General features: G+C 47.0%; 1 protein-coding gene across 1 annotated transcript in view; it reads right to left on the bottom strand.

Moving 5' to 3' along the window:
• Positions 1-10,429: 10,429 nt before the first annotated feature.
• The window catches only part of LOC107125730 (zinc finger protein 208-like), a 41,109-nt gene continuing 35,766 nt past the window's right edge, over positions 10,430-15,772 (bottom strand). The window contains exon 5 of the mRNA XM_015429183.1: positions 10,430-12,363. Within this exon, the coding sequence (XP_015284669.1) occupies positions 10,430-12,363 (1,934 nt within the window). The remainder of the gene's footprint in view (positions 12,364-15,772) is intronic.

The following is a 15,772-nucleotide window of genomic DNA, read 5'->3' as shown; positions in this document are numbered from 1 at the left end:
GGCCATGTGTGTCATAAAATGTAATGCCACGTAGCAGAGATACAAACTTTATAAAGGACACAAATACAATTAAAGATTTTTTTAAACTTAAAATAAAAACATGCCTAAAACATTAGCACTCTTGCAATATTTTGTTTATTTAACAATGTCTGATAACAGACACCTCTTGCTCTGAATTATTGCATCAAAATGTCTGTGCTGTTGCAATCTTGAGTATGCTATTTAAGTGTGTATCTGTAAGCTGCAAACCTACTTTTGATTTATTGACATTCACTACAGAAATCTCATGCTCAGAGTTCTGAGCCTAGGACCCAGGGGAAAATATGAAATGGCTGGGCATTGCGAGCTTTTGTACATAAACTGCTTCATGTGCTGGTCAAGCCCATGAGAAGGCACCATGACACAGACTCAGAGCTATGTGTTTGTCTACAAAACTAGTCTTCCACAGTAGTCTTCTACAGCCTACTATCTGGGAAGTCGAAGTTCAAAATCCCCAAGGAAATGTCGTGGGTGAACTTGGTCTGGACACACACACTCAGCCTAATCCGCCTCACTGGCTTGTTATTCCTCTTCTAAAATAGTTCACATTGCTTTCCTAATGAGTGAGATTGGATCATGAGAGCATGAATACAGTGAAAAAAGGGAGGGAACTCAGTTGCACCCAGGAGATCCACACCATAACAAGCCCAACAAAACACACTATAGCAAGACACAAAAGCTCATACCTTGGATAAAACTTTGTTGGTCTTAAGAAAAAGAAGAAAAAGAAGAAGAGATTGGATTTATACCCCACCCTTCACTTGGAGTCTCAGAGCGGCTTACAAACTCCTTTCCCTTCCCCTCCCCACCCCTCCCCTCCCCTCCCCACAACAGACACCCTGTGAGGTGGGTGGGGCTGAGAGAACTCTGACACAAACTGCTGTTTCAGGAACAGCTCTGCCAGAGCTTGTGACTGACCCAAGGTCACATCAGCAGGTGCAAGTGGAGGAATCAAACCCGGTTCTCCCAGATTAGAGTCCACACACTTAACCACTACACCAAACTGGCTCTCTGGTTAAAGGTTCTTTGTATTTCTCCCATGCAACTGAGGCAGCCAAGCAAAGCAAGCCCTCCCTCCCTCCCTCCAGGGAGGAACCTCAGCCAATGGAGGGGAAGAAAGGCTTTATTTTCTTTCTTGTGCAATTGAGGGCAGCCTAGCCAGGAAGCAAGCTCTGGGTCATTCCCTCTCTCCCCCTGGGAGGGGGGGGAGCCTCAGCCAGTGCGGGGAACAGAAGCTTGCATATCTCTCTCTCCTGAGCAATTGAGAGAGTCTGGCAAAGCAAGGTACAGCCTAGCAGCAGAACTCGAAGAAGAAGCAGGAGACAGCCAGTTCCACTGTGGGCCTGATAGAAGCCCTCTGGGGGCCTGATCCAGCCCACGGGTCGGATGTTTGACACCCCTGCTCTAATCATTCTATTGCTGGTACTTGTGGTTCACAGGCTTAATTTTTTTATGTAACCCATGTCATTTTTTTCTTTAACAAATAATTTAGAATTTAGAGCTCAAGGAACGAAGGGTCACAGAAAATGGGCAGGTAGTTATGTTGCTCCCACATTACGAACCATAAGGGCCCCACCTCCTTAGTCTGTCTTGCTGGCAGCATTAAAGAAGAAAGCCTAGAGCTTGACTGAGGGAACTGCTAATTTCTTTGCAGGCCGAAGACAGAAAAATGAAGTATCCAGAGCTGCAGCAGGAAGACGAGCCATTGAAGAAAAACATAATGGAAGCCATGTTGGATCAAGCCAATGGCCCATCCAGTCCAACACTCTTGTGTTACACAGTGGCCAAAACCGAGGTGCCATCAGGAGGTCCACCTGCGGGGCCAGAACTCCAGAAGACCCCCACTGTTGCCCCCTGAGCACCAAGAATACATACATTGGAGGTGTTCCCTCTAAGCTGAGTTAGTGTGAGCTAGCTCACAATTTTTTAGCCTCTTGCTCACTCATTTTTGTCTTTCGCTCAGGAAGGATGGTTCCAGAGCAAACTAATTTATGGAGTAGTTAAATTGCTCACTCACAGCTTTAATGCCAGCTCACAAAGTAGAATTTTTGCTCACAAGACTCCACAGCTTAGAGGGAGCACTGGTTGGGGCTAATAGTCACTGATGGACCTGTTCCATGTTTATCCAATCCCCTCTTGAAGCTGTCAATGCTTGGAGCTGCCACCACTTCCTGCAGCAGTGAATTCCAGATATTAATGACTCTTTGGGTGAAGAAGAAGGTCTGCACTTTTTTAAATGAACATTTTGGACTGGCTGTTTTTTTGGTTTTACTGGACACCGCTTGTTAGGATTTCCTTTTGTTCAGAGTGCAAGTTCTGAAGGGAACTGAAGATCCTGTCTCTGCAAATGTTACTACATTCATAGCAATTATGATTCAGTGATGCTGTAAGGTAGTTGCGTTTAAAATAAACAAGTGGGGACCCACAAGAAACTTGCGAACATGGTGAATCCCTTCTCCCTCCTTGCTTCCTTCCCTCTTCCTCTATCAATCTTCCTCCTCTTTCTACCCTTTCCCTTATCTGTCTACCTACCCCCATCTCTTTTGCCTTTCATCCCTTCACTGTCAATCGACCCCCCTTCTGTGATAACCTACCCGCATTTTCCACATTCCCTTTATCTGTCAATCTATCCCATTTCACTTCTTTCTCCCATTCCCCTTATCTGTCAATCTACCCCTCATCTCCCCCTCACCTTTTCTCCATCAGTCTATCCAACCCTTGCTGCTCTCTCCACCTACCACTCACCCCTGGTACTTCACTTACCCTCACCTTTGAAGCTGTCCCCATGTATCCCTCACCACCCTTAGCACTCCACCCACCCCCACCCTTGCTGTTCTACCATCTACCCCCACCCTTGACACTCCACTCACCCTCACCCTTGCTGTTCTCCCACCTACCCCCACCCTTGGCACTCCTCTCACCCCCACCCTTGCTGTTCTCCCATCTACCCCCACCCTTGGCACTCCACTCACCCCACCCTTGCTGTTCTCCCACCTACCCCCACCCTTGGCACTCCACTCATCCACCACTCTTCCTGATCTCCCTATCTACCCTCCAATCTGATTCTTCCCTGGTGGCAGCTGGTCCCTGATCAAGTCCCAGTGCCCACTGAGTGCCAAGGCTTCCTGATTCTTTGAGCAGACTCGCCAAGGTTTCCTCCCTACCCTGCTATTGGTGGCTCACTTGGAGCTGTTCCAAAAAGACTCACCAAGGTTTCTCCCCCCCACACTCTTGGCTGTTCACCTGGAGCTGCTCTAAGTGGACCAGCAGAGGTTTCCACTACCCCTTGCCAGCAGATCTAGCTCTCTGTTGCTGCAGAAACCACCAGGCTCCTTTCCTGCTGCTCTGCAGTAAGTGCGTTGCCTGCACATGCACAGATTTTTTTTAATTTTCAGAGGCAATTTAACCTCCCAATGTTTGTTTGTTTGTTTACTTTTCAGATTTTTCTGCAAACCTAGGGGGTCACCCAAGTTTGCAGAAAAGCCTGTTTAAGGTGAGTGTGCCCCCTATCTGCAGATTTAGATATCCACACATAGGGGGCACAGTTGGGAATTAGATATATAGATGGTGTTTTTATATTTTTTTATTTTTGCCATTTAAGGGGATACAGAATAGAAATGGGGTAAAAGGGAAAACAAGGAACAAAGTGTCATTTGTTAAACACATTTTAAGGACATTGCTTAATATGCAAATATAAAACATGAAAAGATCCAACCAAGGATCATTTTGACTTTGGCTCTCCTTGGCACTCCACTCACCGCACCCTTGCTGTTCTCCCACCTACCCCCCACCCTTGGCACTCCACTCACCCCCACCCTTGTTGTTCTCCTACCTGCCTCCCACCCTTGGCACTCCACTCACCCCCACCCTTGGTGTTCTCCCACCTACCCTCCCACCCTTGGCACTCCACTCACCCCCACCCTTGCTCTTTTACCCTGAGTAAGAGGCTCTTTAGGTCCTCTTTACTTTCTGCCATTAGAGTGGTATCGTCTGCATATCTGAGGTTGTTGATCTTTTTCCCAGCAATCTTTGACATTCAAGATCGTTCGTGGGGCTTTGTCAGAACCCACAGCCAACAACGTAGTACACGCTTATCAGGAAAGGTAATACTTTATTGAGGAGCTATAGATGCATTGACATAGGCACTGTTAAGAATGGCGGCTGCCCCTGGGGCATAATAGGATATAGGGTATTCGTATGCACACACACACACCCCACTGCCCTGGCCAATTAGCCACACTCCCACACGCGGGAGACAGAGCTCCAGCCCTTTAGCGCTGAAGCTGGGAACCAAGCTCACTCCCACAGTTCCCTTGGAACTAGACATCAGCATCCCACCACCTGCAGAACTTAGAGATAAGCGTTACAGCAGCGAAGAAGCACAGAAGGAATGCAATGGCAATTAGAGTACAACTGACCTCCCCAACCCCCATGGCAGCTTAGCTGACAGGCTTTTCGCATGCTGTCACAGCCCCGCCCTCACCCACACTCTGGGCTGCCTTAGAGACTCCGGGCTATGATTCCTTAATTTGGGTTGTTTCAACCAGCACAATAGTGATAAGAGAGAGATATAGTCTGCTTAGTCTAACCAATTCCGAAGGCGTGATGGATGGGCCAGTGACTCAATCCAATTATTAAAAAATATATATTTATTACAAAGACAACCCACAGATAAAAACAAACTGGTAAGGGAAGAGTGTACAATGCACAAACACAAACAAAGAAAACCTGTCTATCTAAGTTTACTTATCCTGAGCAGAGAGCTCTCAGCAGCAGTATTGAAGAAGCTGGGCTGGTGCCAGGAAATAGCCGTCCCTCCTTCTGGCTTAACGGCCCTGCGCCAAGGTCGCTGTTCGTCTTATCCGACGTGGTGCCTGAAAGGGTGCTCGAATTCTCCTGCTTCTGGCTGGTTTCTGGCTTTTTGGTTGGTCTTTTGCTGCCTGCTTGCTTCCTACTAAATAGTAGCTCAGCTGTCAACCAATTACTAATCTAATTAGTGGATTGCGCACATGGTGGTCTAGATCTTCGGCTGCCAAGACTTCCCTTAGTCATGCTGAGGTTTGACAGTACCCAGCTGCCCCAAGTTGTATCAGCCAATGATCATTAACAGGTGGTTGATATCAGACTAACCTGCTTTCCTCGTGTCATTCAGCTAAAACTTACTATCTAACTAACTAATGCAGATACTTACATGTCTGAGAGGCTTGTTTCTTGACACATGCATGTTGGTTGTTAATATTCAGCACTCAGATCGTAAGGATCTAAGTGACAGCAGGCAAGTTGCCGATAACAAGTCCTGACCGGTTCAGACCAGATAAGGTATGAGGTCAGTCGTTATGACTCAGCATGAAGCTGATTGGACACTCAAATGTATATAAGTGGACATGTACCTGCCAACCTAGCAGTTCGAAAGCAAGAAATTGCAAGTAGATAAATAGGGACCACTTCAGTGGGAAGGTAACAGCGTTCCGTGCGCCTTGGTGTTTAGTCATGCCGGCCACATGACCACGGAAACGTCTTCGGACAGCGCCGGCTCTTCGGCTTTGAAACGGAGATGAGCACCGCAACCCTAGAGTCGGATTCGACTGGCTTTCGAGCAAGGGAACCTTTACCTTTTACCTGCTCTGTATTCTCTTCTCTTTGGATATGGTGTTTGGCGGAGCATTTTGTCGGTGGAGTGTATATATTGTAAAGAAATCTGTATATAGTTTACCACTGGACTGTATTGGTGTGGTGCTATATAGAACCACTCTGCAGTGAATGCTGGAGAGTGCTGGAGTGGCTGGGAAAGTCCTGGTGGCTGGTGGTGCTGGAAGGTTGCTTCAGACGCACCGCACAACAATGCATTCCAGAATTCATAGATAACGGCTCCTGCACTGTAATTTTCTTTCCCGCTCCGAAGCCCCTCCCTCGTGGTGCTTGCTTCGTCCTCTGTCCCCACACCCCCAGCCCAGATGACCCTGGAGGTCCCTTCCAACTCTATGATTCTATGGTCTACTTTCCCTCTCACGTTCTGCATGTTCAAACCAGATTAAAGCCTGTTTCAGTGCATCTTAAGAGTGCTCCACCAGGCACTTCCAGTCCACGCTCTCCTTTCCTGACTTACCCTCTCTCTGCTCCCTCCCAGCCCCAGATCTCCCCTTTCCCAAAATACCCTTCTGGCTCACCTAAGGTTACCAACCTCCAGGTAGAGCCCGGAGATCTCCTGGAATGACAAGTGATCTCCGGACTTGGTTCCCCTGAAGAAAATGGTCACTTTGGTGAGTTGGCTGTATGGGATCACACCGGTTGAGCTCCCATACCTCCCCAAATTCCACCTCTCCAAATTTCCAGGAATTTCCCAAGTTGTAGATTTTTTTAAATGTTGCATTGCCAGCAGCTGCCACCACAGCACAAGGATCTACATTGTGTTACTGAAATTAAGCCGTGGTGATCATTCTGTGGCAGACTCCGCCTCCCACAGCAGCCATTTTATCGCTGCCTCCACCATGCTGTGTCAGAATTCCAAATGTGCCTGCAGGCTGAAGAACGTTGGGGACCCCTGTGCTGGATTCTCTGGATAGAGTTTGGTGTAGTGGTTAAGAGTGGCGGACTCTAATCTGGAGAATCGGGTTTGATACCTCACTCCTCCACATGATGCCTGCTGGGTGACCTTGGGTCAGTCACAAGTTCTTTCAGAGTTGTTCCAAGAGCGGTTCTATGAGAAAGGGGCGGACTGTAACTGGCCCCAGACACAGCCCCATTTCTCAGAGGCCAGTCTACAAACCCACTCTCTCTCATATTAATTTTATTTATTCATTTATTTAAATTTATATTCCACCTTCCCTGCCAGAGGAGGCTCAGGGCGGCTTACATGGAGTATATAAAGCAGCTACAATCCAGTTATAAACATAACATAATATAATACAAAGTGCTAGTATGGTTTGTATCAGGATAGCGGGCATTAACAGTATTCACAGGCAACATCCAGCTAACATCATAGTCTGGGTTATATTGGGCTGTTGACGATGATGCTAATATCGGGGCCAAGGCCTCAGTTTCTTGGGTGCGGCTCCCTAATCGAAGGGCTGGTGGAAGAGCTCCGTCTTGCAGGCCCTGCAGAACTGTAAAAGGTTCCACAGGGCCCTGATGTTCTCTGGGAGCTCATTCCACCACTACGGAGGCACCACTGAGAAGGCCCCGGCCCTCGCCACAGCCAGTCTGGCTTCTCTGGGGCCCAAGAGAGCCAAACGGTTTTGGGACCCCAATCGTAGTGCTCCCTGGGGTACATGTGGGGAAAGGCGATCCCTTAGGTATGTACGCATTAGAGCGGGGAGAAGCATTCCAAGTTTCCCCAAGGTGTACAAAGAAGCAGCAGCAGCTTTATATGCCTTTTAACACACTAAAATATCCCATGGTGACCGGACGCTGGGCAGTGGGAAACACAGAGGCAAGGCCTCAGAACCTGAAAGGGAAGCTGGGAGTCTTGACCCTCCCAGCAAGCAATTCCTACAAAGGTCAGGTGGTGGTGGTGGGTTAACGGAGAGAGCGCGCGAGAGAGAAGCCTCTCCACATGTTGGGAAAACATTGGAGGGCAGGGTGGAATAGACTGCAGGCCAGAGCTAGGGTTACCAAGTACCTACCGTGAATTGGCGGGGGATACATAGTTCTTGGTGGGAACATTACCGCGGGGAAAACACACACGCTGTACTATATTGTCGCCCAGATGTGACGTAGGCACATAGCCGGGCGACGTTCTAGCAATGGGGCAGAAAACTCGATGGTACCATCGAGTTTTCTGCCCCATTGCTAGAACGTCGCCCGGCTATGTGCCTACGTCACATCTGGGCGACAATATAGTACAGCGTGTGTGTTTTCCCCGCGGTAATGTTCCCACCAAGAACTATGTATCCCCCGCCAATTCACGGTAGGTACTTTGTAACCCTAGCCGGAGCAGGCCCATTCCACCACATACGTGATACAAACAATTATCTCTTTAATGAGCTATAAGTTCCAATGTTCCCTCTAAGCTGAGTTACTGTGAGCTAGCTCACAGTTTTTTAGCCTCCGGCTCACACATTTTTGTCTCAGCTCAGGAAGGAGGGCTCCAGAGCAAACTGATTCATGCAGTAGCCAAATCGCTTGCTCACAGCTTTAATGCCAGGAGCTCACGGTTGAATTTTTGCTCACAAGTCCTTGTGGGTTGCGGAGGAGACAGGGAAGGGAGGAGTAAAGGCTGAAGGACTCTGAATTGTGCCTTTGTGAACTTTGAAACGGGGATGATCGGGGGTACTGTTTGTAGACAGTTTAAATTTAAGCTTAAAAGAAAAGTATTAACTTTAAATGCTTGACTCAGTTTATAATGTTATAAATGATGGGAAGATTGAATGTAATTAAGCTAGTTGGGAGGTTCTCCCCTCTTGGGATTTTAGTTAGTAGTGGGTTCTTTGCTTTATCCCTTAAATGTAGTTTTCCCTCCCCCTTTTCTGTTGTAGTTTTTGTAGTGATATAAAAAAAATAAAAAAAATCCCCTCCGGAGGTTTAAAAAAAAAAAAAGACTCCACAGCTTAGAGTGAACATTGGCTATAACCCTTCCTTAGCTGAATTTCATTTTCTCTGATTCACAAAGAAATATTTAATCTAGGGTTGCCAACTACCTGGAGGAAAAAAGTATCTCCCTTTAACAGAGGCATTATGAGATGTTATTTATCTCTTCAGGTGCCCATTTCCACACACGAAGCCTCTGGGGAAAAGGCAGGATCTCCCCCCCCCTTCAGGCCTGTTAGCAACCCTAATGCAGATACCTCTCTAAATTAGTGAGATGAAATTTCTCAGCCTGCTGCCGAAAGACACACTCTCCAAGGAGGAATTCAAGGGGACCTCTGAGGAGTCAAAGGTGTGGAGTAAGCCTGGGCCCAGAGCTGACTCCAGATCTTTTCTGGCTCATGGAGCTTGGGGGGTGGGGTCACAGCAGGAGGAGGGAATCTTACATCTGATTCTCTATGAAAGAATATGTGGGTGGATGGGTAGGACAATTCAAATCGGGGAATCGGTGTCCCACCAGGTTCCCCTGCCAACTCCACAGATACCATTTCCACAATACTGGATGATATTGGGGTGTGTGAAGAAATGCATTGTCGCCTGGGAGGTTGACAAACAGCAAACCTCAACTTGGCATTTTATCAGTTTTTTCCCCCTCTGGGCAGAAGACAGGCTTACTTCAACCCACCTTCATACAAAGGCTAATGGGTCTAAGAGACAAAGGAATGGTCAAAAAATTCACACAGTAATCCTGCCGCAAGGAGAAAAGATGACTGCATGAAATTGTTGAGAATAGTGTTCCGTTTCATCACCTTTGTTATATATTTTATTGTAATTTATTGTTTTTAAATTATATGTTATTGTTTTAACCTGGCACATTGTGCCCCTGTTAGCCGCCCTGAGCCTTCGGGGTAGGGCGGTATATAAATGTAAATATAAATAAATAAATATAAATAAATCACCTCATTGCAGACCAGGAGTGCCATTCGCTACAAAACATGTACTTGCTTAGTGAGATACTTTGCAGAAGGATTTGACCTGGAGTGCGGTTCCCTACAAAACATGTACTGCTTAGTGAGATACTTTGCAAATGGGAGTAAACAAGAGCAATGCTCCCTCTAAGCTGTGGAGTCTTGTGAGAAAAAAAATCCTACTTTGTGAGCTGCTGGCATTAAAGTTGTGAGTGAGCGATTTGGCTAACTGCATATATTAGTTTGCTCTGGAGCTATCCTTCCTGAGCAAAGACAAAAATGTGTGAACTGGAGGCTAAAAATCTGAGCTAGCTCACACTAACTCAGCTTAGAGGGAATCCTGAACAAGAGTGATTTTTCAGAAATATTTATTGAAATGAATTTATAGCCAGGCATCTGCAGAATCACAACTGGGAGGTTCTTCAAACCAGCAAAGCATTGAATAACAGCGTATTATGGACTTATTCATTTCCAGGTGACTTGGTTTGTTGTTCAGTCACACAGTCGAGTCCGACTCTTCACGACCCCATGGACAAGATCACGCCAGGCCCTCCTGTCTTCCGTCGTCCTCTGAAGTTTGCTCAATTTCATGTTTGTTGCATCTATGACATCTATGTCATATGCATCTATGCATCTATATCCAGTTGACTTGGTAGCAGTGTATTATGCTATTATAGTACACTTGGTGGAAAAATGATACTAAAAGAGCTTGCTTTTTATTGCATATAGCTGAGTTCTTACACACTGCAGAAAATTTCCACGCTGAGTGAAACTCCACACTCAGAGCATTCAAAAAGTTTCTCCCATGTGGGTTCTCTGATGCGTGGGAAGATTCCACCTCTCACTGAATTTATTTCCACAGACTGAACATTCAAAAGGTTTCTCCCTGGCATGGTTTGTCAGATGCTTTTGAAGACTGCCACTCCAACTGAATCTCTCTCCACACTATGAATATTCAAAAAGTTTTCCTCTGTGTGAGTTCTTTGGTGCTGCTGAAGACTAAGAGTGTTACTGAATGTCTTCCCATTCTCTGAGAATTCAAAAGGTTTCTCCCCTGTGTGGGTTCTCTGATGCTTGTGAAGATTCCCCTTCTCGCCGAATCTCTTTCCACACATTGAACATCCAAAAGGTTTTTCCTCTCTGTGGGTTCTCAAATGCTTGTGAAGACTGCCACTCTGACTGAATCTCTTTCCACACTCTGAGCAACCAAAAGGTTTTTCCCCTGTGTGGGTTCTTAGATGCTCTAGAAGATGGCCACTCAACTTGAATCTCTTCCCACATTCTGAGCATTCAAAAGGTTTCTCCCCTGTGTGAGTGCTCAGATGCTTTTGAAGATCGCCACTCCAACTGAATCGCTTTCCACACTCTGAACATTCAAAAGGTTTTTCCCCAGTGTGGGTTCTTAGATGCTTTAGAAGCTGGCCACTCATCCTGAAGCTCTTTCCACACTCTGAGCATTCAAAAGGATTCTCTCCTGTGTGGGTTCTTTGGTGCTGCTGAAGATGGCCACTCAGCCTGAATCTCTTTCCACACACTGAGCATTCAAAAGGTTTCTCCCCTGTGTGGGTTCTTAGATGTTCTAGAAGATGGCCACTCCGACTGAATCGCTTTCCACACTCTGAGCATTCAAAGGGTTTCTCCCCTGTGTGGGTTCTTAAATGCTCTAGAAGAGAGTCACTACACCTGAATTTTTTTCCACACTCTGAGCATTCAAAAGGTTTCTCTCCCGTGTGGATTCTCAGATGCTTTTGAAGATTGCCACTCAAACTGAATTTCTTTCCACACTCTGAACATTCAAAAGGTTTCTCCCCCGTGTGGATTCTCAAATGCTTTTGAAGATTGCCACTCAAACTGAATCTCTTTCCACACTCTGAACATTCAAAAGGTTTCTCCCCTGTGTGGGTTCTTTGATGTCGTTCAAGAAGGCCAGTCTGACTGAATCTGTTTCCACACACTGAGCATACAAAAGGTTTCTCCCCTGTGTGGGTTCTTTGATGCTTCTGAAGAGTGCTACTGTAACTGAATCTCTTTCCACACTCTGAGCACTGAAAAGGTTTCTCCCCTGTGTGGATTCTTTGATGGAGATGAAGATTGCTACTCGTGCTGAATCTTTTTGCACACTCTGAGCATTGAAAAGTTTTCTCCCCTGTGTGAGTTCTTCGGTGTATTTGAAGACTGCCACTCGTACTGAATCTTTTAGTACACTCTGAGCATTCAAAAGGTTTCTCCCCTGTGTGGGTTCTTTGATGCAGATGAAGATTGCTACTTGTACCGAATCTCTTTCCACACACTGAGCATTCAAAAGGTTTTTCCCCTGTGTGGATTCTTAGGTGTATTTGAAGACTGCCACTCGTACTGAATCTTTTTCTACACACTGAACATTCAAAAGGTTTCTCCCCTGTGTGGGTTCTTTGGTGCAGTTGAAGATGGCCACTTTGACTGAATCTCTTTCCACACTCTGAGCATTCAAAAGGTTTTTCCCCTGTGTGAGCTCTTTGGTGCTGTTGAAGATTGCCACTCCTACTGAATTTCTTTCCACACACTGAGCATTCAAAAGTTTGCTCACCTCTATGTATTCTTTGGTGCACAAAGAGCGGTGATCTATTTCTGAAGGACTTTCCACAATGAATGGATTTACTTGCCTTCGTTATCTCGTGCATTTGAAAATGTACATTACACTTTCTTCCATCTTGAATCTCAGTCACTTGGCCGACTTTCTTTGTCTTCGGTGTGCCTTGATTCATAACGTTTTCTTTCAGGTCTTCATTTTTAACTCTATCTGGCATTTGCTGATGAAATACTTCACCTTTCTCATTCCTCTGATTATCCTCTGCTGGAACAATTAGAGAGATCCTGTTAGCACCTTGGGAGGGCTGGTACACTCCAAAGGCATCTATGTGACTGCAGTAGATAAGGACAGATGACCCTTTGGCCTTGTCCAGCTTGGCTGATCTTAACCACCCCTCCACCTTTCCCCTCAAGTGCCACAGCTGAGTTCTTGCCCACAAGGACCTTCTAAGCCTCCAGATTTCAGGCCCTCCCTCCTTTCCCAGTGGACTGAATGATTCCACAAAACATTGCTCAGAAGTGAATCAGAAATCCCCCATGGCACTTCCTTGCCTAGTCCCTTCACATAACTGTGAAAGATACTCACTCTCATCCAGCTCATCTGGGAAGGAAATATGCTCTTGGGATCCTCTTGAGGAACTCTCCAGCCTTTTTTTGGATGCGAGGCCGTTGTCGATCTCCACCATAGTCTCTCTTATACTCCTGCCTTTGTTCGCAGAGAGACAGAGAGAGAAAGTGACCATTCTTATATGGGGAAGGAAAGACATTCAAGAGTAAAAATTCTTCTGGAAGGATGAAACTACGGTCAAGATAAAAGCCCATAATCCCAACCAGTATAAGGGGAATGGACCTGTGAGTCAAAGCACCCTCATTCCCCCAAGGGATTACGTGGCCTGGTCTGACTTTCAGGCATTTGTGACTCGAGTCTCCCTGCAGCTAACATTCTTATATTTCTCAAGGCCATTGGTTACTCATGAGAACCTGTATCCAGGTGTGTTGCCAGGAGGAAGGGGGGGATTAGGAGGGTGCTGACAGCCTCTGGGAAAATTCCGTCAAGGAGGACCCTTAATTGGGTCGTTAGAACCCATCAAGCAGTGACCCAGGGAGGCCCAGTCTTTGGTTCTTGACAGGATCGTTTCCAGATCACAGGCAGAGCGGATGTCTGGAATCCCATTCAGGGAGAAGGGTGTGTTGTAAAGGTCGGCAACAGAGAAATGAGGATCTGGCCCTTTCTGGAAGCTTTCTGAGGGCCTTTCATCCCCTTTGCCTCAGGCCAGGGCACCTTCTCTGGCTTGGGTGATGATGGCCACAACACAGCCGTCAGTTGCCCCTGGACACACACATACACATGAACACATGAAGCTCAGGCCTTATACTAAATCAGACACTTGCTCCCTTGAAGTCAGTGTTGCCTACTCAGTCCAGCAGCAGCTCTCCAGGGTCTCAGGCAGAAGTCTTTCACATCCCCGCCTACCTGATCCTTTTTAATGGAAATGCTGGGGATTGAACCTGGGACCTTCTGCATGCCAAGCAGATGCTCTGGCAGAGAGCCACAGTGCCCCCCCCCAGTAGCGGGACAGGCCTCCAAACTATGAATAGCTATTCAATATTTTGATTCATGCCTCCCCACAATGGCAGCAATTTGCACCTCTGACACCAAGGAAAGATCCTTACCCAGAAAGGCCACATTCTCATAGTTCTCCAGCATGACTTCCCGGTAGAGAGCTCTTTGGCCCGGATCCAGCAGGGCCCATTCTGCCTTGGTGAAATCGATGGACACCTCCTCAAAGGAAAAGGGACCCTGAAAGGAAAAGCAGATTCCCTCATCAGAGATCCCGCCAGGCAGACACTGGAAGGGAGTAGTCTGGGAAGGTACAGGATGTAAGGCTTGGGGTGGGTCAAGGGAACGGCGTTCAGAGGATCTCTCGCCCGTACACCTTGTCGAAAATGCAGGAGCGACTGCTCCCCTGTGAAAGGATGAGGGACCTGGGCTGTCCACGCTGCTCATCTCATTGTGGAGGAAAAATCAGCGGGCCTGGGGGCATTTCTGTATTAACAGCCTGGATTGGCTGAGGCCTCTCTGTTTGGTTCCTCTCCCATAAGGCTTTGCAGGCTTAGCGACTGTCATCTCTCAAGCCAGTTTGGTGTATGTCAGCTATGCTGCCATAATGGTTGGGGGGTGGGATGCTTGCTTGCTCTGTGTACCAAGTACCGCTGGATTCCTTCTTTGCTTCTGTAACACTTGCTTATCTATGGCCTTGCAGGTGGTGTGTAGTGTCTGGGATTCAGAAAACCGTGGGGATGCTTTTGGTTCTCAGCTTCGGTTCTAACGGCCTGGGGCTCCTTCTCCTACGCCTTTTGTTACAGGGGTGCCTGGGTAAGGAATTCACCTTCCTTGTCTATGTGCCCCTAGGTTAGAAAAACTGTACAAACTATGTAAACCGCCCCGAGTCTACGGAAAGGGGTGGTATAGAAATCCAATGTGTAATGTAATGTAATGTGTACGCGTGGGAATGTGGCTAATTGGCCTAAGGAAGGGGTGTGTGCATACGAATACCCTATATCCCATTATGCTTGTAGGGGCGACACCATTCTTAACAATGACTTTGTTACTGCATCTATAGCTCTGCAATAAAGTATAACCCTTCTGATAAGTGTGTACTCAGTTGTTGGCTGTAGAATCTGACAGTGTAGTGGTTAAGTGCACGGACTCTAATCTGGGAGAACCGGGTTTGATTCCCCACTCCTCCACTTGCACCTGGCTGGATGACCTTGGGCAAGTCATAGCTCTGATAAGAGCTGTTCTTGAAAAAGAGCAGTTTCTGTCAAGAGTTCTCTCAGCTGCACCTACCTCACAGGGTGTCTGTTGAGGGGAGGGGAAGGGAAAGGAGTTTTTAAGCCGCTGTGAGACACCTTTGGGTAGTGAAGGGCGGGGTATAAATCCAATCTCTTCTCCTCTTCTTCTCTCTAGCCTGACAAGGCACTCTGCTTGTCAGAATTGGGTCCATATCCACGGGGAAGGAATGCAAGCACTCAACACGTCACTTAAGGCACGATAAAAAAAACCCCAACCCCATTTAATAAAAGAATTCGAAACGACATCAGGTTTCGTAGGATGTCTGCAAAAACAGAAACCTTTCTAAAACACAAACAATAGCAAGAGTTGAAAGGGAAGCCACAGACAAATAATACAAACGGACATAATACAAACAGTTGTTTCACAAACTGTGGACCCTTCCTTAAAAGTGACTTGTCGTTCCAGGCTGAGGGAAAAAGGAGAGCCAGTTTGGTGTAGTGGTTAAGTGTACGGACTCTAATCTGGGAGAACCGGGTTTGATTCCCCACTCCTCCACTTGCACCTGCTGGATGACCTTGGGCAAGCCATAGTTCTGATAATTTATTTATTTACAGGTGATTTATATACCGCTCATAACCCCTAGCGGGTCTCAGAGCGGTTTACAATGTGCTACTATATAGTAGCTACACACATTGGGGGCCAATAATGGTGGGGGGGGGGGACAACCTACCAGCACCCTTGATACGGCACGGTCTTCCGTTCGTTCGGCAGCTTCCTTGGTGTGTGCTGTTGTTGCTGTTGTTGTTTCTGTGACCCGGCTGCCGTCGGCTGGACGAGCTGGCTGTTATTCTTGGAGCGGCGTGTCTTTCCTCGGGCG

Source organism: Gekko japonicus, unplaced genomic scaffold (assembly GCF_001447785.1).
Source record: "Gekko japonicus isolate JY-2015 unplaced genomic scaffold, Gekko_japonicus_V1.1 scaffold2906, whole genome shotgun sequence".
NCBI classification, from domain to species: domain Eukaryota; kingdom Metazoa; phylum Chordata; class Lepidosauria; order Squamata; family Gekkonidae; genus Gekko; species Gekko japonicus.
Note: the sequence above shows the minus strand (reverse complement) of the source record. Positions and strands in the feature narration are given on the sequence as shown.